The 27,585-nt window shown below is 41.7% G+C and overlaps 2 protein-coding genes across 9 annotated transcripts in view; one reads left to right on the top strand and one right to left on the bottom strand.

Annotated features, from left to right (window-relative positions):
* The window catches only part of HNRNPA2B1 (heterogeneous nuclear ribonucleoprotein A2/B1), a 14,408-nt gene extending 8,669 nt beyond the window's left edge, over positions 1-5,739 (top strand). For 5 of the 8 annotated variants that reach the window (XM_019534915.1, XM_019534923.1, XM_019534933.1 and 2 more), the window contains exons 7-13: positions 223-285; positions 1,285-1,404; positions 1,696-1,818; positions 3,229-3,306; positions 3,461-4,388; positions 4,644-4,775; positions 5,497-5,739. In XM_019534915.1, coding sequence (XP_019390460.1) covers positions 223-285; positions 1,285-1,404; positions 1,696-1,818; positions 3,229-3,290 — 368 coding nt within the window. In that variant the 3' untranslated portion in view covers positions 3,291-3,306; positions 3,461-4,388; positions 4,644-4,775; positions 5,497-5,739. The remainder of the gene's footprint in view (positions 1-222; positions 286-1,284; positions 1,405-1,695; positions 1,819-3,228; positions 3,307-3,460; positions 4,389-4,643; positions 4,776-5,496) is intronic. The other 3 variants (XM_019534942.1, XM_019534952.1, XM_019534899.1) reach the window with 2 other exon arrangements.
* An 8,911-nt stretch (positions 5,740-14,650) lies between these two features.
* The window catches only part of NFE2L3 (nuclear factor, erythroid 2 like 3), a 24,223-nt gene continuing 11,288 nt past the window's right edge, over positions 14,651-27,585 (bottom strand). Inside the window, 4 exon segments of the mRNA XM_019534881.1 lie at positions 14,651-14,931; positions 14,933-15,963; positions 20,772-20,873; positions 25,765-25,950. Coding sequence (XP_019390426.1) covers positions 14,673-14,931; positions 14,933-15,963; positions 20,772-20,873; positions 25,765-25,950 — 1,578 coding nt within the window. The 3' untranslated portion in view covers positions 14,651-14,672.

Genomic DNA, 27,585 nt, shown 5'->3' with positions numbered 1-27,585 from the left:
AAGGGTTGATGGTCACTATTACCTTTATAATGTTTAGTTTTTGAAATGTTAGATGTACAACATTCATCGTAAATTTTCTAGGCAGATTAGAGAGAGAGAACCTGAAAGGTGTTCTTATATAAGATCTTAGTTTAAAATTCTTTTGAGATGAACATTAAGTTTGTCAGTAAAAATAACTTGTGGTTTCCCCATAGAAGAACTAAAATGCCTTTTTCCCAACAGATGGATATGGAAGCGGCCGTGGATTTGGTGATGGATACAATGGATATGGTGGGGGACCAGGAGGTTAGTATAGTAGTTTTTTTGTTTTTATTTCCCATATTTGAAAAGCCTCTTGTGTGTGGGTTTTTTTTTTTCTAATTGATTTAAGTAATATATGATGTCTCTTTTTACAGGGAATGTAGCTTCTGTCTCTTATTAATTCTTTCATACAGTTTGCCATATATGTTCTGGATATTTGTGTTTTTCCTCTCACTCCCTAAAAACTTGATTTCTGTTGAAAGCTCATTTTCTTTTTCAGTCCTGTTTTTGGTGCTAGATTAGATTAGATTATTTCAGGCTTCTTCACCTGTTTATCAAGCATCTGTGCTTGATGTTAATTTAATGCATGTGTACTCATGTTTTGCTTTTGTTAATGAATTTTTATGGTCATGGGTCCTGTTCCCTGTCCCCCCTGCTTGGAAGTATAACTTACTGTACAACTTGATGCATGGTTTAACAGAGTTTACCTGTTCTTCATCATCCTGGTATCTTATTTCTGTACCTCTGAACTGCATGCACAAAGTCCTCACCACTAGTAAAGTATCATTGCACTCTTGAATTTTTCTCTTCTATAATTAAGTTGTGTATTACTTCTATGATGCATACAGAGAGGGTATTTCAGAAAAATTGGTGACAAAAGTAATGACTTCCTGTAATTCCTGTAAATTTGGAATTAGCTGCAGCTAAATACCACTTAGTATAATTTACTCTTAAACATTCTATTTCCTGAAAAATGTGGCTTTTAATTTAACCTTTGTGCTGCTAAGCTTTGTTTTTTAGTCTGAGCAGACACTGGAGTCAGAGAAAACAGCTTGTTGCGGAGGGGAAGGTTGTTGCGGAGGGGGAGGGGTACAGAGATTTAAAATAAGATGTCAAGATTTCCTTTTTTGCCTTTTCCTTGGTAGAAAAAATACTTCATTTTCTTTGGAATTGGTTCTTAAATATTACCATTTGTCAGATCCTACAGTGTGTTGCTGACATTTATGATGTCAAGTTACTATTGAAAGGCTTGTTTTATAATAGGTGGCAATTTTGGAGGTAGTCCTGGTTATGGAGGAGGAAGAGGAGGGTATGGCGGAGGAGGACCTGGATATGGCAATCAGGGTGGGGGCTATGGAGGCGGTTATGACAACTATGGAGGAGGTAATTATATACTTTCATGAAAAAGTTAACTGAAAGTCTGGTTATGAATTGGTCTAGCATGACTGTTAACTCGAGAATACTTTTACACTGGCTTTTGTAAATTTTACCAAACTAATACACTGTTACTATAATTGACATAGAAGAAAATCCTCAAGCCTTTTTAAGTAGAACACTACATATCACTCAAGGTCACACCATTCTTCTATTTGTTTAAGTTTAGCCAGTTTTTTTTGTTATCGTGAGCACTATGTGATTCAGCTAAATCTTCTCTTCTCTTTTTTGTCAATATAGGCAATTACGGAAGTGGAAACTACAATGATTTTGGAAACTATAACCAACAGCCCTCAAACTATGGTCCAATGAAGAGTGGAAATTTTGGTGGTAGCAGGAACATGGGGGGACCATATGGTGGAGGTACTTGTATGTCCTGGATTGAAATGGGATCCAAACTTTTGGGGTTGTGACTTTTTTGTTTTTCCCAGGGACAAGAGGAAAGAGGAGTACTTGCTAACTGAAGACTACATGAAAGTTGTGTAGGCATAGTCAAAAAATTAATTTTTGCCCTGCAAATTTTTTCTTTAGTATGTTGCATTTGGACCATCTACAATAGCCATGCTTCCTCCCCACCCCCACCCCCCTTTTAAATCTTGGTCAACAGTTACGGACCCAAGTCAGAGAAGACATAAGTTGTGCGTTGTTGTTTAAGTAAGCCTCTTCCTTCTCTCCCCTTTTAGCCCCTCCCTCCCCCCATATTTGTAAGATAAGTGTTAATGAACAAATTTACATGCGACTCTCCACTAAACTCCAAATACCTCTCTTTTTTTCCCTCCCTTTCCAACTTCACCCTAGTGTAATTTTTTTCTGCCACTCTTTTGGTCAGTGCCTGCTTTATGCACCTCTGATTTAGTCTAGTGTTGCCCAGACTTCCAATAATGGGGGCATGCTTTCTGTGGATTAAAACTGGCAGCATACTTCATTCACTGGCAGGAACTAGTTCATGAGCCTGATCCCTCTGGGACTGGAGCCCCATCCAGCTTGTTTTTTCAGAGCATACCCTTTGAGAATCGCAGTGTTTTCTATGAGGTGCATCTCTACATTGCTTTCTGTTCAGCAGTTGCTGACCTACAATCCATTTGACAGGGGTGTGAAATTGATTTGGCCCCCCACAGATCAGATCCAGATTGCAAAGCTTTTCACAGGCTGGATAATCTATCTCTGGCAGCAGGGTGAGTGGCAGTGGCATGAAACCCCTGCAGCTGCTTGGAGTTGCTGTGTCAGCATATAGAGGCCGAATCCAGGGGGTTAATGACATCACTACTTACTCCCTTTTCACCTGCTACCGATTTTATTTGCCAGTAGTGACTGAAAACACTACTTTTGACAGTGGGTAGGGGCGAGAGTCCAGTGGCAGTGATGTTAGTCTCCTGGGTTTCAAAGTTGTGCAAAAATGGTGGCTCTAGCAGCTGCAGCAACAAGCCCTGCAGGCCACATCCCACCTACAGAGGTAGGCTGTTCAGCCTGTGAGAAGCCCAGTTGACCGTATGTTTGATGATCTTGCTGTAAAATAGTGGATGGACTATAAAATAGATGGACTGCTGTAGCATGATACTCAAGATTGCTTAGATTAAGAGAGTTTGGTTCACTCTGGAGGTGAAAGAAATCTTTAGCTTCAAAACTTCATAAACTTGGGGTAGTAAAAAGACAGTGAAGGATTAGATTTTTTTTTTTTTAATTGTGTGCAATACTTTGAATTAAATTGATCAGTCTTTAATTATACAGTGTGCAAGAATATGCCTGAGAGTGTTGTGTGTTCCTTAATTGTAGGAAATTATGGTCCAGGAGGAAGTGGGGGAAGTGGTGGATATGGAGGGAGGAGCCGTTATTGAGCTTTTGCAAATTTGGGTAAGTATCTTTGTAAGTGCTAAACTTGCAATGTTTCTTGAGACTTAGTTGCAGGAGTAAAAGCTTTTTAGGATCATATTATCTTTCCTTTAAAAATTGGTTAGATGGATAATATCATAACCTATTTTTTTACTCTTTACTTCTGTTGAAACAGGCTTCACTGTATAAATAGGAGAGGATGAGAGCCCAGAGGTAACAGAACAGCTTCAGGTTATCGAAATAACAATGTTAAGGAAACACTTATCTCAGTCATGCATAAATATGCAGTGATATGGCAGAAGACACCAGAGCAGATGCAGAGAGCCATTTTGTGAATGGATTGGATTATTTAATAACATTACCTTACTGTGGAGGAAGGATTGTAAAAATGCCTTTGAGACAGTTTCTTAGCTTTTTAATTGTTGTTTCTTTCTAGTGGTCTTTGTAAGAGTGTAGAAGCATTCCTTTGATAATGTTAAATTTGTAAGTTTCAGGTGACATGTGAAACCTTTTTTAAGATTTTTCTCAAAGTTTTGAAAAGCTATTAGCCAGGATCATGGTGTAATAAGACATAACGTTTTCCTTTTAAAAATTTAAGTGCGTGTGTAGAGTTAAGAAGCTGTTGTACATTTATGATTTAATAAAATAATTCTAAAGGAAATATTGTGTAATTATAGATTTTTTTTTTAATATTGTAAAATAAGGCAAGGAGTGGGTAGTATAAGGTCCCACCAATAATACAAATTATTGTTGTATATGTAAAATTAAATGCTGGTCAGAAAAAAAGTATGTTGTCTGTAAATTATCAGGTTTAAAATATCTAGATAACTTAAGGGATATCTCTGCAAGGAGAAACCACCTTTTTAGATCTTTTAGATGCTGCTTCTTCAATGGCAAGGAAAGGAAATATCCCCAGCGAGGTACTCTTCCAGGGACACAGGTCTAGTACAAGAGAACTCTTGAAAACGTCACTAAATTCAGCCAGTCTTAAAAAGCTGCGCTGTATTTCTGCCAAGCTTTAACTACAGTAGTTTTATAAGGATGCCAACGAAGGCTGAGGGTGTAGAGCAAAATAGTTCTAAGCTTCAGTTAAACTTCTTTAGGTAAGATCTTATTTACTTTTCCTTTCTTAATGTTCCAAAAAAAAAACAAGAAACTAATACTATATGACAGTCTACTCTTTCAGTATAGTGGTTATCGTATGTAGTTTAACATAGCAATGAATTGAGTTAACCATTACCAACTGAAGAGAATTTTGTGAATCCTGTTTTTTCTTTCTTCTTGCATATTTAAATTTTGAAATAAAATTTTGTATTAATTTCAGCTACTTAACATATGTTTTTCCTACTGGAATCTAGCTTTGATATGAACCATGGACAAGCATAGACCGCTGCTACTGTACACTGCTACAGTTGAACAAAAGAGACTCGCAAGTGTCCATTAGTAAAGCTTTGCAAGGGTTCCACCCCTGGTGTTGGTAGTTTAAAATGGTAGGTCATAAGTTAATTAAATCATAACATTTTACTTTTGCACCCTGCAAACTGTTGTTTTTCTTGGGAGTCTTAAACATTTTGATGCTTCTAAGTCCAGTAATCTATATTAAAGATAATGCATTTCACTTTAAAGACTCCTGAGTAACATTAGATCGTTTACATATAAGAATGCTTTTTTAGTTTTTTGCCACTGAAATACATCTCAGAAGAATATGTCACCCATTCTTCTCTAACACTGCACAACAGTTCATGAAATTGGAAGCAAAAACTTCTTCATATGAAACTGCAGGTGGTATTTTACATGTACATAGTGTAATCGTCTAAATTGAAAACTTGGCCAGGATATAGGAGGTTTCCACGACTTCTGTATTTACAACTAGTAAATTTTTGTGACCAATTCTATGGCCCTTAACCTTGCTGAGTGTTGCCTTGCTGTTTAATCCATTGAACTCAGTGGAGTTCGATGTAAGAAAGGGTGGTGTAAATCTACCCCCCCTAGGTTTTTTTGCTCAAGGCTTTTTATTTATTTATTTATTTTTGGAAGTTTCACTGCCTGCAAAAGGCTGTGCCTTGAGGAACCTGGACTCGCCTATCCAAAGATCTCTTCCTAACAGGGATTTGTTTAATATTTTTTGCAATTGCTGACATTCCCCTGTAGGTAATATGGATAGACATATGTAATAAACATCTTCAGATACACTTTTTTTTTCTTTGGCAGGAAGGTGCCATGCTGCAGGTAACTAATGAAGAATTGGTCAACCACAGAATCGCTTCAAGAAATAAGAAATTGTTTCATCAGAAAATAGTTACTTTATGCTGGCTTCACTAAAAATAGAGGTTAAATGAATTTTGATTAAAACATTTCAATAGAGCTTCCTGTAAAGCTGGGTGCTTAAAAATTATAGTAATTAAAAACTGTCTGTAAATCTTCTGAATAAAACTCAAGTTGGTTAGGAAAAGCGAAATCACCAATGTTAAAAGGTAAACATTCTGTGAATAGAAACATTTTAAATACTTTTTATAATTTTCATAGCTTTTAAAATAAAGTATTTTTTATACCAAATTAGTTCTAGTGTAATGATTGATACGAGGTAATTTGTGTCTAATATTCATATAACATATATACACACACAAGTTGGCCTTTTCAGAGCTTTTAATTTGAAGACGCATCTCCTTTTTAAAGTCACTTGAATCTTGGAAGTTGATTTGACACCCACACGCAAGCCATTTCAATCTTGAATTGTGTATGCACTTGTTCTATCCTGGGAAAAACAGTGCTACAAATACAAGAAGTTATTTTACAGTTATTGTTTTTTACCTTGGCTTTACCTTACATTTCTTCCTGTCATGCTTTCTTAAAACAATAGCCAAGTCCATTTTTAATCTATAAAAAGTGTTAGTGTTTTAGTCTGTAAGATAAAACGTAATGTAAAAATGATACTCTACCAAAGTATGAAGTTTGCTTACAACAAGTTGTTTCCCATAGATGTATTCTCTGAAATATGTATGTGAGCTTGGGAAGCAGTCAACACTAGAACCTATCTTCAAAAAGACTTGTACCTTCTGTGTTTTAGGCCAGGGGCTGACAATGCATGTGCCCTTGGGACATGCTGTATCCCCAGGGCATATAGCTGCTCTAAGCCACACAACCCCTGCACAGCATCTTTCTCAGCAGCCCTCTCTGCTCTGCAGTTACTGTGCTACAGCAGGGCCAAGCATCTGCAACTGGTATGCAGACAGCTTGAGTTTTGAGGAAGCCAGAGGAAGTGGGAAGGAAGAGGGAAGATGTGTGATCCACTGCAGGGAACCAGGTCAGAAGCCTGTTTAGTCTTATGGGAACACAATTACTAGAGCTTGTGATGCATTCTGAACCTAGCTCCAGTTTGTAAGTGGTGTAATTTTTGTATGTCCATATTTGCACGCTTCCTTTGGGGGTGGTTATCCTACTGAGTGGGGGGATAACACTCGGGAAGGAATTATTTTCCTTTTTTTTTTTTTAACAAAATGGTTTGGTATAATTCGGTACATCAATGCTTTAGCACTGTCTGGTTTTAATGAAGGTGGATGCATAATTATTTGTCCAATAGAACTACTCCATTTTCTATCCTGTGCACTGGGAGGGTACAGGTACATGGGGGAGTTTGTGTTTTTTACATTTTAGAAAACCTGGTCACAGTAGTGAATATAATGACATTTTAAGTCACCCTAATATGGGTTTTAGTCATTTTAAATAAGGCTTTGATGTAGGATTGGTCATTGATTCAGTTTCTAAATAAACTTGTTTTTCTTTTCCATTCTTAATTATAATACAAAGTTACTTTACAGAATGTCCTTTCTAAAAAAGTTTTATATGATGTCAGTTAAGCATCTCAATGGGACAATAAAAGTGAGTACTAAAGCTGGCATTTTTACCTTACCTAGTGGTATAAGAATACGGTAAGTCAGCATTTCATGATAATTCACTAGAATCCTGCAAAATGGAGGACTGTCCAATAATGTAGTTAGAGCATCTCAATCTTAAGATCAGGAGCAAGTCTTTCTTGCTGCAAGCTTGGATGGAAGATAAATGTATTTTATATAACTATCTACACATTTTAATTGCTAAAGAACATTTTTTGTGTTCCGAATCTGATTCATTCAAGAACTAAATGTGACCCTACTTCTGGCAAACATCCTCTGCCCCTGCTTGGGGCTTCAGATACTTCTAAATCATTTGGCGGGCATCCTATGTACAGGCCCCAGGAGCAAACTAGGGAGGAGTCTCACATTTCCATAAGGTTGGTGTATAGCCAGGATCCTCCCACTGGAAGCTGGCCGGTGGGAAGCTAATTATGGGTCTTGTTAGGGCATCTTGTCCACAAGTAGACAAGGGTGTGCAACCCTCTGCTACATAGTGATAATTGCATAACCTCAGGGTATTTCCCTTGCCAGGTAACCATCTACACTGTTTACTTGGTCTAGGCTGTTTAGGCTAGTTTGGGGTTGCTAATGGGTCTCTACCGTTCACTTAAGGTTGTGATACTGGCTAGCCTTGGGGATATGGGAAAGTTTTGTCCATAAAGAATGGGGAGGGGAAGTACTTGCCATACTGAAAGTATAATGGTTAATATGCACATTGGAACAGTGATGTCAGTGAGGGTGTTCACTCTGACTATAGAGACATCTATTATAAAGCTCAGTGAACTTGATCATTATTAGAAGAGGGAAAGACTACTTAAGACTAGATCAAGCTTGTAGGTTCTCCTTAAAGCTTAATTGAGTTTTAAAGTGTGTGAAAAAGAGTGCCTATACAAATAAGGCATATTGATTCTCAAGTGTTTTTGAACTCAGTTTGTGGCGTGCAGACAGGGATCCAGGCTTTCTGTTTTCCCATGGAAAAATGGGGAAAAACACAGATTTCCCCTTTTTATCAGAGAAAACATGGATTTCTGCTTTTAGCAGAGAAACCTGCCACTTACCCAGTTTAGCAAGGAGCTCTGCGGGCTGGCTGAACTCCAGGTGGAGTGGGGTGGCACTTCTGGGGGCAGGTGGGCATGAGGGCTGCAGAGTGCTTTTAATTTTAATAATGGATTTGGGATGTTTTGTCAGAATTTGTGATCTATTTTTTGATCTGAGAGAACCAGGATCCCTGCATCATCACTCTACCCAACTTCAAAATGTCTTCAGGAAACATGAGAAGGGGGTCTCAGTTTGATCCCTTGCTTTCACAGGCAACAACAACATAAAAGAATCCATAGAATCCCTTTTTGCAAAGATATCACATTTCTGTACTTACTGTTTCTGTAAGTAGAAGCTGGAAGTACAGAAGCAGAAGAACTCAGAGAGCCATAGATTGTAAAGGGCTGAAAAAGACCTCAGAAGATCATTAGGTTCAGCCCCCTGCGCTAGGCAGGAAAGACAACGGGTCAGGTGACCCCAGCAAGGTGACTGTCCAGTCTCAAAGATTGGGAGCTTATTCTATAGTCTGAACACAGTAACTAAGAAGTTTTACCTGATGTTGAGCCTGAAACAGTCTTCCAGGAGTTTGTGACCGTTACTCCAAGTTTTCCCCAAGGGTGCCCTGGTGAAAAGTTGTTCACCAAGCCCTAGATGGTAGCAGCTTATCTCTACAGAGGCATACAAGTCCCCTCTCAGCCTTTTTTTCAGGCTGAACAGTCCCAGGTCCCCCAGCCTTTCCTCGTGGCTTGCTGTGCAAGTGTTTGATCATACAGGTGCCCCATCTCTGGACTCGCAAGCTTTACCATGTTCTTGTTAAAGAACTGGATGCGGTCTCACCAATGCTGAGCAGAGTAGGAGAATCACTATTTTGGTTTGGCTGGAGATGCATTGGTGGATGCATGCCTAGGGTATTGTTAGCCCTGCTGGATACGGTGTCACACTGCCAGCTCATGTTCATGCTGTGGTCTGTTGTTACTAGCCACTCCCTTTCACTGGTAGTGCTGGTCAGGTTGGTGTTGCCAACCTGTAAGTGTGCAGGGGATCATTCATCCCTGGGTGGAGCACTTCACATTTCTTGACATTTGAACTTCATCTGGTTCCGGTCCGCTTAACTTGCAAACCTGCCTATCTGCATCTACCTGTATCTGCAGCCTGTCTTCAAGCATGATGGTGTCATCTGCAAACCTGGCCAGTTCTCAAGAACACCTCAAAAGAATAGGCCTTTTAGTTCTCTTGCTATTGGACACTTCCATGAAATCTGGTTCTGCTGTAAGGAAGGGAAGTTTGTTTGTTATTCTAGCTTTGAGCCTTTTGGCTGAGGTAGGATATAAATCCAAAAAATAAATCATAGGGCTGGAAGGGACCCTGAAGGATCATTGAGTCCAGCCCCCTGCATGAGCAGAAAAGAATAACTGGGTCTTTAGAAATGAAAGGAGACAAATACCAACAATACAAATACAAACTAGAAAATCCCAGAGTCAATAGAAGAAGATCATTATTAACATTTGTATCAAGAGCTATTTATGTTTGTAAATAGTAGTTTCTAGCATTATATTGCACTACTTGGTCTTCTCAGAAAAGGCATTATCTTGATAACTTATCTTAACCACAGACGCACTCTCAGCAGTACCAGCAGTTACCTTGTAGACACAAGCCAAAAGATAAACTTTACTAATCAAAGCAGAACTTTCATTAGGTACTTTTCAGTAGGAGCTTGAAATGCTTTTATTAGAGGTGCACTGGTACATTGGTCCAATATCAGATCAGCACTGATATAAAGAAAATGGTCTATATTGGAAATCAGCCTGAAGAGGCTGATTATTTGGCTGATAAACGGCCTGTGTGTGCACAGCCGCAGCACAGCATGTAGACAGTGAGGAGCGCAGCTAGCAGTGTGGAGAGCTGCATGTAGATGGTGGAAGGGGGAAGGAGCAGATCAAGGCCTGGATACTGAGGAGGCTGGGGGAGGGGCAGGCACTGCCCAGCTGGGGTGGGGGCATGGAATGGAGCCACAGCTTGTTCAGGGGGCAGCGGTGCCCCTTGATCTGCTGCACTGGAAGGGGACATTATGGGGCAGTGACAGCAATTTTTGGGGTGGCTACAGCCCTCCTCTAGTCCCCTCCCAGTGCTGCTGCCACCTGTCTGGCACCACTCTGGTGCCAGCCCCAGCTGCAGCCTGCCTCAATCACATTGTGTGCAGATCTGGGGTGCATGCACCCTTGCCCCCCTGTGCCCTCCCCAGGTACATGCAGTAGCAAGAGCCACTGCCCTCCCCTCCCTGTACCCAAGTGTGCTCTGGCTCTGTCCCATGCCCTGCCCTGCCCCAGCCCCACTCCCTCCTTCACTGAGGGGGCCTTGCTCTGTTCTCCAACGCCCATTCCCTGCCCCCTCCCCTTCCACTACACCAGACTTACCAGCAGTACGCAGCTGTATCAAAAATCAGATCGTAGCAGCCGACTGCACCTCCTTCAAAATCAGCTATCAGTATCAGCCCCAAAAACTTCTATGGGTGCACCTTCAGCATTTATGCTGCTACCATGAGAAAAATAGTTCTGATTAGTTCAGAAAGGAGGTCACCTGGAATAGAATTAATATGCCTTTTATGCCACATCTCCACTACTAGTAGTTCTAGTAGAGAGTAGTTTGCGTAATAGAAGTTTATATTTGGCCCTGGATTCAAAACTATTAAGTCAACTACCAGCTCGTGTCATAAATAGGAGTACTTATCAGCCTGGTGGTGGTTTCCTTAGTGGTTACATTATCAGCTGGCGCCTTACAGGCATTAAATCTTGATTGTTACTCTCTGCTGTTCTCCTCTCCCTTGTATAAGTTACGGTATAACAGTAAATATCCAGAGCTTCTGGGTAAGACCTATGGCATTCTCATGGTAGTAGCACAGGGATAAAACAAGAGAAATTGAATTGGCATAAAAACTTTGAATATTCTAGTGCGGTCACCAGTTATGGTCTAAGAATACAAGACTGCTGGGGCCAAACAAGGCAGTACCAATGATCACAGAATCTATTCTGCTATCTCTATTTAATTACTAAAATACATAAACTAGCAGCAGCTTCTCTGTAAGGAGGGTGAAGGTTTGTTTCCCAGAAATTGAGATCTCCATAGGAAAAAGTTAAATGGTTGAAGAGTAAAATCAGTGGAATTAACGGTCAGCTTAGAGCTACAGATACTTCTTTAGTCTACAGTATTGCGATTAAGTAAAAAGGAACTGTGACTATTTAGCTGTGCTACTGATTTTTCAAGGGCTCTGACAGTGCTACTAATTCCTCTTACCATTTCTAACAGAACACTAGCCATTTAATTAACTGTTCCCCAATTTGACAACTCCTTCGTAATCTCTTTTTGGCTTTCTCAGCAACACCTATTGAGGCTACCCTACTTTTTCCTTGACTGTTAAAGTACTTGAAAGAGATCCTCTCCCCCATTTACCTTATTAATTTTGCTCAGTTCAGTTTTATATAGGTTTCATAACTTACATATGCACATTTTACAATGCACTAAAGACTTCAGAGTTTCTTGTGCTGGCTCTGATCCAAAGAGCTGGTCAGACTACCTGCCCTGCCAAAGCCCCCTTTATAAAATAAAGACTTGCTTTTACTGGTCTATTTCCTCTTATTGACTTGGGGCTTAATCTCAAACCCTCTAAATCCTTCCACTTTTCTCAGTGATTCCTGAAGGCCCTGTGATTCTCAGACCCTGAGACAAAAATTGCATGTGCACAACTTGAACGGCAGGAGTTATTTTTCAGATGTCAGCAAAACTACTGCATACTAAGGGCTGTGTGAAGCTTCAGTAGCCGATTCAATTCGGAGGAGATTCAGCCCAATTTGGTGGCTGAATCTCTGAATCCAAATCAAATTGGGAGACCCATTAAAGGTCCAAATTGATTCGGAGACTTCTGATGTGGCAATTTTGAAGGCTTGCAGCGCACAGAGTCAGAGAGGGAGGGGGATGGTGTGATCTTCCATACATGGAAAAGTCTGAGGTGGGGGGGAAAGACTGCTCTGATACTGACAGCTAGTCAATAACTGTGATCTTTCTCTGAGTTCCCTTCCAATTGCTGTGCTCTGGGGAAGGGGCGTAGAAACAGCATATAAAGCTGTGTCTGAGGTGCACTTTCACAGAAACCCCTGCACCTGTCTCCTTGAAACTTGGCAGGCTACTACCCCTGCTATTTCCATCTAATTCTGCAAAAAAAGGACGAAGTTATAGGTATTTTAGTGATTCCTCATTATAGTCTATGGCTGAATCTCCGAATCTGAACTGGCCAAATTAAAATCGGGACAGTGATCTGAATCACCGAATCGAATCACTGTCCCTTCAAATCAGCCGAATCCAAAGCGAATACCTGCTGCTTCGCACAGGCCTACTACATTCCAAAACCTGTAGGATCTGAGCTTCTTTTATAAACCAGAATATATAAAAGCTTTGGTGTCTTTAAAAAAAAAAAAAAAGGCCAGTGATCCAAAGAATTCCGTCTATATGCTAACCATTACAAGTGATCTCTAAAATGTTAGAAAATGTTAAACAGCATTTCAAGAAACTGTTCAGTTAGTACCTACGCAAATTTAATCCAGTGTTTCTAGAAATGCGGCAAGGTTATTTAGAAATGAAATGGACACAAATTCAAGAAATCTTTTAATGTACAAATGCATTTTGAAAAAATATTAATAGGAATCTAATTTCTTGATCACAACAATTAAGAATAAATTTTGCATTATCAAGCAAACTACACGATTTTACAAAGTATGAATGGATAACGTTGCATTTGCTGTTCTAAATCACTGTTAACATAAGTTCAGAAAATTCCACACCACTGATTGATGCAATAAAGGGAATTTAACATGGGCTTACCACAGTACTTTTTCAAGCGTCTGGACACAAAGCTGTTGTGCGACAATCCTGATGCAACGGATACCATTTTTTCTGTATTATAAAACTTAATACTATATTTTTTGTAGTATTTTGTATTATAAAAGATACCAAGTGTCTTTATGCTGTTATCTTGTAGCTAATGGTGGTATTGTACATTACCACATTTTTTTGGCTTAATTCCCTAGCTTAACATTGCGTACCTGCTTTTCTTAGAAGCCATCATTCTGCAGCTCTTTCAGGTCAGAATTTGAACACGTGAGCCATTGCAAATAGAGGTAAATACTTTTGGCACTTACAGCACAAATAAATCCACATCAAAGGCTAAAGCTAGAATCTCTAAGCCATATAATCATATACAATGCTACCGCCAAATGCATTGTGATCTTGCTGCTATAAATGTAAGACAAATAATTTAGTAGTTTGTTTAAACTGGAAGACTTGAAAAATGTAATTTTGAAAAAGGATTCTTATTAGCAAATCTGCTTTAAAAATAAGCTGATTAAAAAAAGGTAAGGTGCTTACAAAAAGATCAATAAAAATAAAATGCACAATCTAAAAACTTACTTTTCTTATGCAATTTTCCCTTGGAGGAAATGGAGAAGGGTCAACTTACTGAGACAGAAATGCCACACTAGAAGTACAACACAAGGCTGGAACACAAATCACAGAAAAGAACTGATTCACCACTGCATTCCTTCAGCTTTAAACAGAAGGCTGGTGTAACACAGTACTGAATTTAGTGCAAACTTTATGTCTGGGTGTAGCTGGAGAAAATGGCAATGCCAGTATTAAATGTGTTTGAAACTATCACTATAAATGTATGTGTACATAAATTTGCATATAAGCCTCCAGAACCCCTTCAGAAAACTAGGGAAGAGAGAATTTTTGAAGAAATACAGACACAACAAGCATAATTTACTTCCACAAAAAGAAAAAAAAAATGCATAAATTAAAAACAAAACCATTAAAAGACAAACATTTGCAAGGCTAAGATTTTTGTTCCAGTGCTAACAGACTAAATCAAAATCTAAGGTCACTTTACATTTCAAGGGTCAGGCATTTAGAGTGAAAATAAAATTCCAACCCTCTATTTACAGCTTTGATCTCCAGTTTAACCTTTTTTTGCATTATTTCAAATTTTCTTCAAGAAAATAGTGTTCCTAGTTTCAACTATGAATTAACTTTTAGACCCTGAATGCTCCATATTACTCTTTGTCCATATGTGCCCATAAACACAGTATTTGGCAATGCTGAGCACAGACTCCATTAACAGCAAAAAAAATGTACACTAGGTTATGCTTCTACTGATGGCCTAATATCCTCAAGTAACTCTGGTTGTATGTGAAGTTCAACTGCTCAGTCTAAATTGGAAGGTTTGAATTGTTGTAGCTTCTAATTCTTAACAAGTTACTGTATTTATATATAAAATCTTCCTAAATCATTAAACACAAGGGCCACCTTCTCAAGTCTAGGAATATTAGTTTTATCCAGGTTGCTGTTTTTTATATTACTATAAGCATTTCTGGTCTCCAGTATTAATGCCTCTGTTTTCACTACCCCCCTTTAAAATGATGTCCTGAACAATCTGCTTAAATTAACATCACTTTTTTTTTTGTTTCCATTCTTTTGCTCATCTTGTTTATGTTCAGATTTGACTAGTCTCCTGGGTATTATGAAAACACTGCCATCACTACTCCAATGAATAGCATACTGGCTCGGGTTAACAGGTCTACCTTGGTCATCTCTTAACCTACTGAAAATGTCATGATAAAGGTCACATAGTTTTTGCTTCATAAGGCTAACTGATTTATTGCACTGAGTTCTCCTTCTTAAGGCTCTCCCTTTGTGTTTGAAGGTTGCAAACATCTTCCAAGTTCAGGATCACATCTAGTTTACATTTGCAGCAGTTCTGTGCAGCAACTTTGTTTTTTCCTCTTCTCCTTATGTCACGTATAAGTGATATTTGGGACTCTGTCAGGTAGTAGGTTGATAGCATGCTATTGAACAAATCAACAGGCATGCTCACCATTTCATCTATAGAAAATGGAAATCTCAGGGCTTTTGCATGGTGCTCATCACAACTAAGATTTGCATCTGTACTGTTGTGGCATCTGCTCTTTTCTTCATCTGGTTTTCCAGGCAACAAGGAACAATGCTCAGAAGTGGTTGTTAATTGATTTGGCAGCTGATTGTAAGTGTGATTATGAAGAAGTTCTTGAAGTGTTGAGTTCCCCAAACAGTCTAAATCTATTTGATAATCCATATGAGAATATTTACTTGGCTCTGGGAAATGACTCCCTACAGCTCTTAAGACATCATGGGAAATAGATCTGGCATCAGTGCTATAACCAACAGCACCTTCACTGCAGACTGAAGAAGCTGATGAATCAGAATTTGAAAAGGCGGTGCTGTGGTTAGAATTTATAGAAAGTCCAGAATCAGAGTCTAGTTCTCTAAAGAGTTGGGAGATTGCCATATGATCAAAACCTTCCTCCAAAAATAATGACATTGCATTTATCTCATCAAATATATTTTCCTCAAGATTTGTTAGATGATCCTGGTTTGTTAGGTTCCTAATGTCAACAGATGGAAACAGCCCCATCAAACTGGTCCCATTAAGCAGTGATTCATGATTTATGATGCTAGAATTTAATTGTAGAAAAGGCTCTTGTCTTTGTAAGCTTCTCATTTCTGGATTTATCCTTGTGGTGTTGTTTGAGCTCAGAAACATAGCTTCATGAAGACTGACATCATGGCTAATAGCTTGGATCAACTTGACATTATAGTGTGAACATGATGAATTTGTATTTCTGCTACTAGTAGCAAAAGGTTGAATATCTCCCAGTGAATTTCTCTAAAGGAGAAAAAAAATTAGCATCAGCAACTCTGGCCAAAACTTAAGTTCTCACCTATATGCTGGCTCACCTACTTTTTCCTTCTTTTTTAGCATTATCCCTATTATTAGGATGCATAATGATACTAAACTAAAAGAGCTGGAAGAATTCTGTCTTAATTATATATAGATCCATATCTATTCTCCGATTGCATTATTTTCTAAAGAATCCAGTGCTGGCCATAGGTAGGCGTTTCTAAGTTTCTCAAAAGGAAACAAAAAGCTTTATGGCTGTGAAGCTGTCCATTAAAGGAAGTGATCACAGTTGAGCCAATACAATACCGTCTTCCAGAGTATGCAGAAAGCTCAGAACATTCTGCAATTGTGAAAGGCTGCATTCATTTAAATTCTTACATAAATAATCCTGTCTAGTTTTAAGTTAAGATATCAACGTTAGTTATTTAACTAATTAGTTTGGAAGAAATGTTGAACTCTCCCTCTTGTACACTCGGGCCTTGTCTTCACTGCAGAGCTAATTTGGGTGACTGGCACCTAGGTCAGACAACCCTACACACAGCCACTCTGCAAAACCATACTTTAGATACTGTATTTTGGCTGGTGCTGCACTCCCCTGCATATGTTGCTAGGATGTCTGAGAGCGCATCATATGTCCTTTATGCTGCTGTAAACTGAGCTACTCTTGGATTCTTTTTTAGTGAATTGCGAGAGCACTTTATCCTTCCGGATACAAGGGGGAATTATGAAAAGGAACTGCCCAATGATCAGCACTCAAGCAGTTAGCCTGTCCCTCATTGCAGAATGAGTGGCAGAAATGAGCCTGACTGAAAGCCTAACCAAGCTTTAATCCATCACCCAGAATAGGCTTGAACGCATGACTAAATTCTGGACAAAGCTTTATTTATACAGACAGAAGAGTAGGCTAGGGGCTAAGTAAGAGGTTGGATTAACTCTTCAGGGAAGAAGCTATTTAATTGTTTCTCATACCACTATCAGCTAAAACAATTAAAGATTATTTCTCTGCTGCCTGAATCTCTAGTTTACCATTTCCATCAATGCTGTCTACAATATACTGTACATATAACACATATGAGGAAAACAGGAACTGAGGAAACAAGTATGTAGTTCATTATCTTTTGTCTTTTAATACTAACAAAGCTTCTGCGTAGCCTTCAGTGCCCAAGAACCTGATTACTAAAGAATAAAAGTTACGGTCCTATGTAACTGAAGTCCATATTACTACAAAGTACACAGGCTCAGGTTGTATTTTGCAGTTCCCAGCAGTACCACATCATTATGAAAAGACTGAAATATTATTTGCTGATGTTATGCCCTTTCTACTGACTCTTCCTCTCAGACATATATATTGAAGCTGCTCTTATTTCACTGAATCCACTATTCAAAAACAAAGTAGTAGTTTCAGGTAGAGTTCATGACCCTGAGGATTTGCCAAAGTGATGTAATATTACAACTGAAGTTTCTTATTTTTTAAAGATATTTTTGACTGCTATGTGAGACATACCTGAACAAGGGAAACATTATGGTGAAACTGACTGCACAGAAAATACTAGCAAATGCATGAATGAATAAATGAATAAATAAATATTCCCCATTCCTTTCAGTTACAGCAGTGACTCCACAAATGTTAGTAATACTTTCTTTATCTTGCATGCTACTCCCCCCAAATAAGACATGTGTCTTGATTTTTGGGAAGGTGGAACGAAGCAAACAAGACAACGGTGTAGGGAGGAATGCCTTAGGCTTATTAGGAACCCGGGAATCTTTTCCAGTGGGGGAACCTGTACTCCCAACGCCATGCCAGCAGGTGCGGTACTGTGACACCCCATACCAGAAGAACGGGAACACCATCAGCAGTAGCACCATGATGATCGGGCACCCTACAATCAAAGGGTAATGCAGGGAGCAAATGGCCCCAAACCATATAGTTTGCCTGTGTAGCAGGAGATTGATCTTGAGGGTGGAGGTTTCCCATCCCATAGGCTCAAAGCCAGGGGCAAGTCATTTATGAGCTCTATGATTTCAGGTTTGTATCATCCCCTTCACAGCATCTGTAGCCTTCATATTATGGCCTCATCTATGAAATTACCTGCAGCTCCAGAGTCTAGCAGGATGGTCATCACAGGGAACAAGTGGTTCTGCCCTGGGACTTGGAGGTGGGCAGATAACAGTAACTGGGCCTTTTTTGGGCTGGGTATGCCACAAACTTCATGGGCTATGGATGCCTTGAGGACTCTGGATGACTCCAAGCCAGTTCCCTTTACCAGGCCTGGGATCACTCATTCACCTTGACCTCTTCTCTGGGGGCATGTGGTGTGCTTTCGTCTGGGGGGGCCCCATCCTCATGGCACTACTGCTGGTGGTGTTCCCGTTCTGCTGGTATGGGGTGTCAGAGTCCCCCACCTGCTGGCATGGGGTCGGGAGTTACCACAGTACGGTGAGGCCCTGGAGGGATCAAGGCTTCTTTCTTTTCCCCTCTGAATTCCCAGAAGCAGAGGTCAATCTGAACAGCCAGGTCTACACACACATCAAATTCTGAGGATGTTTCCACCAAGCCAGTTTGTCCTTGATCACCCGTGGTCCCCAGCAGAAATAAGGGAGTTGGGCTGCCTCATTCCCTCAGGTGTGGGCTGCATAGTAGCACAAGAGGGAAGCATTCACCATAACAGAATCTTCCCCCTGATGTAGGCACCACAGCACAATCTCCACTGTCCAGACTGGGTGCGGGTCTCTAAACATGGATGTGAAGTCCGTGAGGCATGCTCTTCAATCTGGAACTGGATTATTGTGCTCCACCAAAAGTACAGCCCACTTCAGAGCATCTCCTGTTAAGAGACTAACCACTAGCCTCACCCTTGCTGTGTTTTCAGAGTAGAGCTCAGGTTGGGCTACGAATAGGCTGAGGTATTGCATGAGGAACCCGTGGAAACACAGCTGGTCACCATCTTGCTGGTAAAGGGTTGGGTAAGTGGGGTTCCAGGCGGGAGGTTAACACGCAGAAACCTTGCTTTAGAGCTGGTAGACATGAGAGCAGAGGGACCGATTCTCCAACACCACCTGCCAGACCTGATCTTTTAGCATCTTCAGAGCAAAAGCAATCTGCCAGCTGTTCTGGCCTGACTGGATCTGGGAGCACCAGTATAGAATCTGCCTCCATGCTGAACCCCCTTTGCCACATGTAGTGGTCCAGGCAACTTGTGATGGGCTGTAAGTACCTAGGTCTGGGTCAGAGTTGGAAGCAGCCATATGATCCCAGGAGATCCATCTGGGAAACCAAATTGGAGGTCCAAGAGGTCAGGCAGAATGTGAGATCAGAAGGCTAGCTAGGTCAGGTATTCAAAGAATTGGTTAGACTCAGTCACAGCACAATCCAAGGGTGCAGCAGCCTAGGTACAATGTTGCACCTTGTTTCCTGAACACTTCTACTTCCAGATCAGGGTCCTATATGGGAAGGGGTAAGATGTCAGCTGACTTTGGCTGGCCACTTCAGTGGCAGAGTGTGGGTGTACATGGAGGGTTCTGGCCAGCTGGGTCTACCCCAATGATCCATTAGGGAAGTGGCAGACCAGGGTGAGCCACTATGCCAGGCAGACCAGAGCCCTGGGTTCAAGGCCACATGTCCCCAAATAAGATACGTGCCTTGTTTTTTTGAAAGGCAGAATATAGGAAAAAAGGGTTTTTTCCAGAGTCATGGCCTAAAGCTGGCTTTTTCATGAAGACACTGTGCTACAAGATGGCTGCTAGTTTCTCTGTGCCTTCCTGGAAACAGGGGGAGGCGGGACGCACGGCGGGGGGGGGCGGGGTGTGCAGTCCAACGTTAACCCTGTAACAACCACTCTTAATTTGGCATGAGTTTTTGACAAGTTTTATGAGAGATGTAGTACTGAAATGACTACCTTTTTAAAAAGCAAAAGATTCTCAATTACAAAAAAAGACACTTTAAGGACATGAGGAGGGTTGGGGAGGAAATGTTACATGGTCGACTGTTAAAAGAGGGTCTGAGGCTATAAAAAAGTACCTGATGGAGGACTGAAAAAAAAAAAAAAAAAAAAAAAAAATCAATGGAAAACTGTATTGAAGAAAGCAAGACAGCAGTCTCAAGGAGAGCAGAAAACAGGGGAAAATGATAAGGAAGAAAAATAGGTGCAAAAAATGTTCAAAGGGCCATAGTCTAAATGCGAGTAGACTAGAAAGGACACTGCCTCTTAAGCAAGCCGGGGCAGCTAAGAACCAAGGAGTGGGAAACTGATTGTGCCAGCAGTGTAACAAGTGTGGGTACCTGGGCAGTTCCCCCAGCTGCTGACTTGGGGGCAAAAAAAAAAAAAGTGGCTGCCACTGCACAATTGCACGGAACTACACAGAAATCGATGCTGCCCCCGTGTATGGTAGCTGCTCCGGGCAACAAACTACTTTGTTACACCTCTGCACATTGACCTCTATGCCTTCAATGTGGAGCACATGGAGAACAGAGATGTGCATGTCATTTATAGATCCTACTAGAACCAAAAAGTCTCCAAGCTCAAGTGGCTGAGACACATGAGTACCCACAGGGAAAACATGCATATGAACAACCACTTGAACACAATCCTTCTCCATTTCATTAACTATGAAATGCATTGCAAAGAATTCCACCATAGCTAAGTAGTACTTAGCTGGGCTTACACATGGGGTCTCCAGTCTGCAGTGCACTGGATAAACAAGTTAAGATGCACTTATACAATTTAGAGACAATGTACACATTTTAAAAAAAGCAAAAAACAGTATATACACATAATGTTCTCTGTTCCACTTACCTGTAGCTCCGGTGAGAGAAGATCTTGCCATATTTCTCCAAACGAGTAACCCTGTATTAGCTCTTCTGAAGACTCAGAAGCAGAGTTGTTCTCAGTTATGTTCTTAAAAAGAAAGATATCATTGTTTTTTAAACAAAGAGTTAGAACATAAGGAAGTGCCATTTATTGGCACGCTAGCCTGTTTCATACAGTGGTGGAGGGTGGATGCCAAGGGCATGTCCAAAATTTTCCACCCCCTGCTTCTCTCCCACTGCAGCTTCCAGCATTCAGAGGTGTGAGAAGTTCTGTTTCAGAGGCTATGCCCCTATGCATCATGTTCAATACATATTGATGGACTTTTCTTCCATGAGTTGTATCCAATTCCCTTTTAAACAGAGTTAAAATATAAGCCTCCACACCACCTTGTGGCAACTAATTCCACAAGTTCATTACACATTGTATGAAAACACTTCCTTTTGTTAGTTTTAAACCTACTACCTATAGTTCCATTTTATGTCCCCTAATTCCAGTATTTTGATAGTATAGCTCTATTTCTTTTCTATACACCATTTAATGTTGTAAGCCTCCATTATGTTTCCTCTCAAGGATCCCTTTTCTAAACTGAAAAGTCCTAATCCAGCAGTGCTCAACTGTCATTCTGTGGACCAGATCTACTTTCAAAAACATACCCAATCCCCCAAAATATAAACAGACAAACATTAGTCTTCTATCAACAGTGCTACCACAACCCAAATCAATGTCCACAGGAATCTTGTGTTCTTTTTCTCTCTAGCCCCCAAACATCTTCCATAGTGATGGTGGATGCAAAGAATGCATTGGCAATGTCCAGATAAGTGCAGACGTTTGGTTTCCTGGGGACAACCTTGTGCTGCTGCTAGCTGTCCCCAGGGAATGCCCATGTCACGCGCCCTCTGGCACCTTGGGTGGGGGTAGCTGAGGCTGGGACCAGCAATTGTGCTGGCTCCAGCAGCCTTACCTGGGATTCAGGGGCTGCGTGCCCATAATGTGCATTAACTTAGGCTTATGCATGTTAACGTGTCTCATACAGAAGTGCCCAAAAAGCCCTATAAGACTGTAAAGATATTGTTACATTTGATACTTTACTAAAAAAAGTACAAACCACCTATTTAGGTTATCTAGTGCATTTTCCCTCTGTGATGAAAGCAGTAGAAACCAATCCTCTAAGAAGGGAGGGAAATCTACAGGGTTTCTGTTGCTCTTTGTAGGAGGAAACAAAAACACTTTGAAAAAAGTCATTTGTTTAGAGACAAACAACACAAAGTCAAGGCTGCTAGAAAGAGTTTACACATTCTTCCTCCTCTGCTCAGGGCAGAGAGCATGTTCCCCCTCTTCCCTGGCTCATGCAGTGGAAACTCACACTTTTGTTTTCGTGTGCTTTAATAACTGGAGACTAGGGAGTTCAAACCAACTAATGCATATTTAATTGGTTTGTGATTTTGAGCAAGAATCTATAATTTGAACAAATTTAAGCAAATTTCAACCTTCTATCATGTCCCCACATTTAAAATATAGTGGTGTCTCTAGGCTGAAGTTTCAGGCAGAGCATTTTAACTCCAGCTTTCTTCCTCTTTAAGGCTGCACCTGCTATCTTAGAAACAGTAGACATGCTCAAAGGGTCTAAGTGAGGGATGGGCAAAACAGGTCTTTGTCTGGCCTGCAGCAGGTCCCTTGGTCCCACCTGGCCTAGGCACCATCTAGCTGTGGCATGTCTTGCCACACCCAGGGCAATGCAGTGGGACCAGGGTGCCTCTGCAGCTGGACTGCCTTTCTAGGTAGTGGCTCCTTCTGGCTGCCATTCCTGCTGGCCCCAGCCCCATGGTACCAATGGGAAGCCCTGCACACAGCCCCACCCTGGCCTGCCCCACAATCGCCAGTAGTGAGCAGTGGCAGCAGAGGTGGCTGCCAGGCAGAAACTGTTCCTGGGTGGGGGAAAAGCGGCTCCCCTCCCCCTTGCTGCTACCAGGTCCTTCCTGCTGCAGCCACCCGAAGTCTGCACTGGGCTGCCCTGTGTCTGCTCTGTGCTGCCACCGCTGCCCTCCTGGGCAGCCCGGAGGCAGCGGTGACAGCACTGGAGATGCAGGGCACCAAGCATGAGCTCCAGGTGGCTGCAGCAAGAAGGGCCAGCAGCAGCAAAGTGGAGGGGCTGCTGTTCTCTTATGCTGAGGAACAGTTTCTGCCTGACCGTCACCGCTGCTGCCACTGCTCAACACTGGCAAGTCTAGAGCAAGTGCAGGGTGGGTCACGTCAGGGCTGTGCACATGGGTCCCCACTGGTACCATGAGGCTAAGGCTAGCAGCAGTCAGAAGGAGGCACTGCCACCCGGGCTGCCTAAAAAAGGCAGTCCAGCCATGGAGTTGCCCCAGCCCCGTTGCATGCCCAAGGGAGGTGGGAGGTGTGGAGCAAGCATGGTGCGGGCTGGGGTTGGGGCTGTGCATGTGGGTTCTGGCTGATCTGCTCCTGCCAGGGTGAGTCTGGAGTAGGCATGGGACAGGGCTGGGGCTGTGCGCTGTTGACAGTGGCAGGGAGGTGCTCCAGGGCACACAGGCTCCAGGCTGTTGCAGACTGGGGGCAGGTGCTGACTGGCGCAGGGGTGTGTGCATGGGGGGCTCCCATGCACACGCTACCATACCCACAAACCCTCGCCCGCAAACCCCAGAACCACACCCTCCCCCACATACAAATCACTTACCCTGCTGGCACTGCACCCACCCACAACCAGCCCCCCACACGCCCCTGGGGGAGCCTTGCTCACAGCTATGTGCACACACCTCACCACGTACCCACACACCCCACAGCCCTCTACAAACCCTATACCCACCCACATCAACCCCCCCATAAACCCTCTATACCCACCAACCTACACATATCCCCACACCCTCCCCCCGACACACATACACTGACAGCCCCCCACAAATCCCATATGCATACCCCCCCAGTCCTCCACATACTCTCCCCCATTATACAACAGTAAGACTTCATTTTGAGCTATTATCCAATCACCTCTATATGCATGGTGCAAACATAAAAATATTTTTGTCCTGATTTGTAAAAAATAAAATTAAAATATGTTATTGTGGATGTTATTTTTAGTATAGAATTTGTTTTTTCCCAGTTAGAAGATTGCAAACCCCCTTCCCAAAAGGAGTACTTCCAGGAACAATGGCAAGGACTTCCAGTGCCAAAGGTCAGGGGGGAGGGGTAGAGGTGGGGCTTTCAGCCCCAAGATGGCAACCAGGGGGCAGGGCACCTGTCAAGGGGCGGGGCTACCCTTGTGTCCTTTGACAACTCCCCAAAACTTATTAAGCGGCCCTCCAGCTGAAATAATTGCCCACCCCTGCTCTAACTCCACTGAAAGTAGACAGCAGACAGGTCACAAGACAAAGCAGAGCCACTAGTAAGAAAAGCTAGTATAAAATTCTCAGCTCTCAGATGGAAAAAGGCGTAGCTACTGCATAACAGATTTCACTGAGACATAGGCCAGAAGTACTTCTCTGATTTACTGTGGCAACCTTAGGGTGCCTACAAACGTTTAGGGGCCCACTCTAACTCATGGTGCTTTACAAAATGCAGCAGAAGTTTGCCTGCTGGGTCAGGTGAGGGAAGCTGGGGGGGTGGGCAGGGTGGAGAGGGCAGAGATTGGGGTGCAGGGTTGGAACCTGCCTGCACAGCCCTAGCCAGCAGGCAGGGGTGCTCCAGCAGCCTTCAAGGAGGCTGCTGAACCACCCCTCTCCCTAGCCCCACCCTGCCTCATCCACCAGCTCCGGGGCTGTCAGTGGGAGAGGGAGGAAGGAAAGGGAGCAGCCAGCACAGAGCTGCCAGCTGCTTTGCCTGGCCAAAGCCTGAAGGGGGCCGCTGGGTGGAAAGGAGCCCCCTTGCTTCATGGCAACTACCCCAGCTGGGGTACTGCGGGGAGATAGGCCAGGCCTACAAGGCAAGGAGACTCTCTTCTACCTTGCCCTCAGCTTTGACTATTCAAAGCAGCTGGCAGCTCTGTGCTGCTACTGAGTGTCAAAAGGCCCAAGCCAGAGGTGGGGGAAGGGAGTCCCCCCCTTGCCTCTCGGGTAAGGCCCAGCTCGCTCCAATAGCCGAGCAGGGGTAGCAGGGGGGGAGAGAGACTGCGAGGTGAGGGGGCTCTGTTCCACCTTGCCCCCCCACCCGCCCTCCAGCGTTGGCCAGGCAAAGCAGCTGGCAGTACCGTGCTGGCTGCTTCCTTTCCTTTCTCCTCTCTCACCAGCTGACAGCCTTGGAATCAGGGCACTCACCAGGGCACGAGCATGAGCCCAGCCCCACAAAGCAGGAAAAGTTAATCCAGGAGGGAACACAAGTTTCCTAAGACACTCTGCTTTAAAGCATCTTCATCCATTACCTCATTTGACCAGGGTAAATTTTTCATGCGATTGGCCATTTTAAAAGTGGTCTGCAGCTGTGCATGTGTGTTACGTCATGGCTGAAGAGCACTTTCAGGGGCCTGACAGTGCAGAAAAAGTAACTTGTGGAAGCACTCTCAGTGTTCATTTTACTCCTTCAATCTACCATAAATATGCTTAGATATGCCCAAGCCAGTATCCCTTTATTTAATCTTCAAAAAAACAACAACAACCCTGTAACATGTAATACAAACTTGTGGGCATGAAGATCTAGATAAACCATAAACAGTGAAATTAAAATATTTTAACATCCTTCTCTCAGATACCAATGTGCCCAACTTTAAAAACTGCTTCTCTGGAATAACCTTCTAGCATAGAATTAAATATAGTTTTTAAGAGACTAATTATATTCATTTTGGAAGGACTGGTGTATAGAAACCTAACTCCTCGGAAGACAAATGGGGAATGTCTTATTTACAGGCTATCATTTTGCTATCACTCTTTTGCTATTTTTCCTAGCAGCACGCACAGAACAAGTGACCACAGGATATTCAAATATTTGTTTTGAAAACTATTCACCCAGGTTGTTTTTTAATTACCCTTACCTCAGTGCTAACATCTCTGTTATCACTCTCTTCCCCATCAGTTTTATTTCTTTTTTCATTCTCTTCATTGAAGATAAAGAGTTGCTTTATCTCTTCTTCCTCCTGCTTTTGCAAGTCTGATTGTTCATTTCCTTTATGAGAATAAGAGTAGTCCAAAGCTTCCTGACTCACTTTCCAGTCTACATCCTGAAGATGGCAGAAGAACAATTATATTAAGAAAGAGTATGCCAAAATAATCTTTAAAATGTATATCTACTTTATACAGTCAGAAGATATCACTTCAAATAATACTTAGATAGATAGATATCTATCACAATCAATCAGCTCATCTGTACAACTAGATTAAATATAAATTTCATAACATGACAAACACAGACTGGGAATGATGTTAAGGGAGAATCCTGTGTGCAGCATGTAAAAAGCACACAATGCATCTCCAGTTTGACACGCAGACCCTGAACCTACTCGTGGACATACTCAAACACAGGAGACGATTACACTAAAACAGAAATGCATTACTTTGATTTCACAAAATGAAACCAAAGTTCACTCTTTAAATTGTTCTTTTTCAACGATTATTCCTTTACATACACTTATTTTATGTTCTCTGAGTTTACCATATTTGTATATGAAAAAAAAAGTCACAGGACTTCTGTTTTTATATCCAAGACAACTACAGGTTATTGGTTGTAGAGCTACACAATTCAACTGCATTCTACAGGTTATTGGAGCAAAGGAAGAATGACCAGATGAATCAATCTAAATGAGATACAAGAAGACATCTTTATAATGCATATGTTCATCTGCGGAACAAAATGTTATGGCACAACAGGAAACGCAGGCTCCAAATGACAGCAGGTTAATGAATGTTTTACCTTCCTTGTTCCACAACCCTATCTTGGAGAACACAAATTAAACTGATTATAAATAAAAGATCATATTCTCTCCTCGGTTCATAGTGGAGCCACCAATAATGTCAATAGGAGGTTTGCACAAAGACCAAAAGGAGGCTCCAACCTTCTTGCAATAATTAACCATTAGGAATTGTGGATAAAACAACATGTAATGAATGACTACCATAATTCATATGCACAAGGCTACTAACTTACAGTTGCACAGAAAACCTTACTCCTGGTGTTTTCTAACTTTTCAGTATCTAATTTTACAACCATAACATTTGTTTGATGTAGGGTTGTTTTAATTTATTTATAGTTATTTTTAGTACTTTGCCATTGCCGTTAGCAACATGCATCAAGTAGCACACTCTTCAGCACCAGAACTAGTTCTGCTTTGTTCCTTTTCCTTTAGGACAGACATTACAATAATGTCTAGGAGCTCTAGTCATGGACCAGGACTCCACTTCATACTGACTTCATTCTTCTGATTGAGAATTGCCTATAAAAGCTTGTGCTTCCTTGACCAGTTAATTGCAAAGGTGCCACTCTGCCCTACCTTCTGCCCGACTTCAGACTAACACAGCTTTCCTCTTGTCATTGTGTTTCTAGCCCTTTTACCCCAATTCCCACCCCTGCCTCCCTTTTTTCTGCAGGAGCTCCTAATTCATGCCCTATGGATTTAATACACATTCACAGAATGATCAGCAATGAAGTAGTTAATGTTAACATTAAAAGTATGTCATTCTAGGTGTCAGCATCAATACCAGAAGAGATCCAGGGCATAGGGAAATTCAGAGTTTTCAGAACTATAGTTTCCGGTCGCACACAGACTTGTTAGAAATATTATTAAAAATGCATTATCAATAGCTGTTAGCTCCCATCAATAGTGTTGTCCTCTGAATAAGCACGGCTGCCAGCCCTCCTT

The sequence above is a fragment of the Crocodylus porosus genome, unplaced genomic scaffold (assembly GCF_001723895.1).
Source record: "Crocodylus porosus isolate Cpor-Errol unplaced genomic scaffold, CroPor_comp1, whole genome shotgun sequence".
In the NCBI taxonomy this organism is placed as follows: Eukaryota; Metazoa; Chordata; order Crocodylia; family Crocodylidae; genus Crocodylus; species Crocodylus porosus.
The sequence above is the reverse complement of the archived record's forward strand: the minus strand, read 5'-3'. Positions and strand labels throughout refer to the sequence as shown.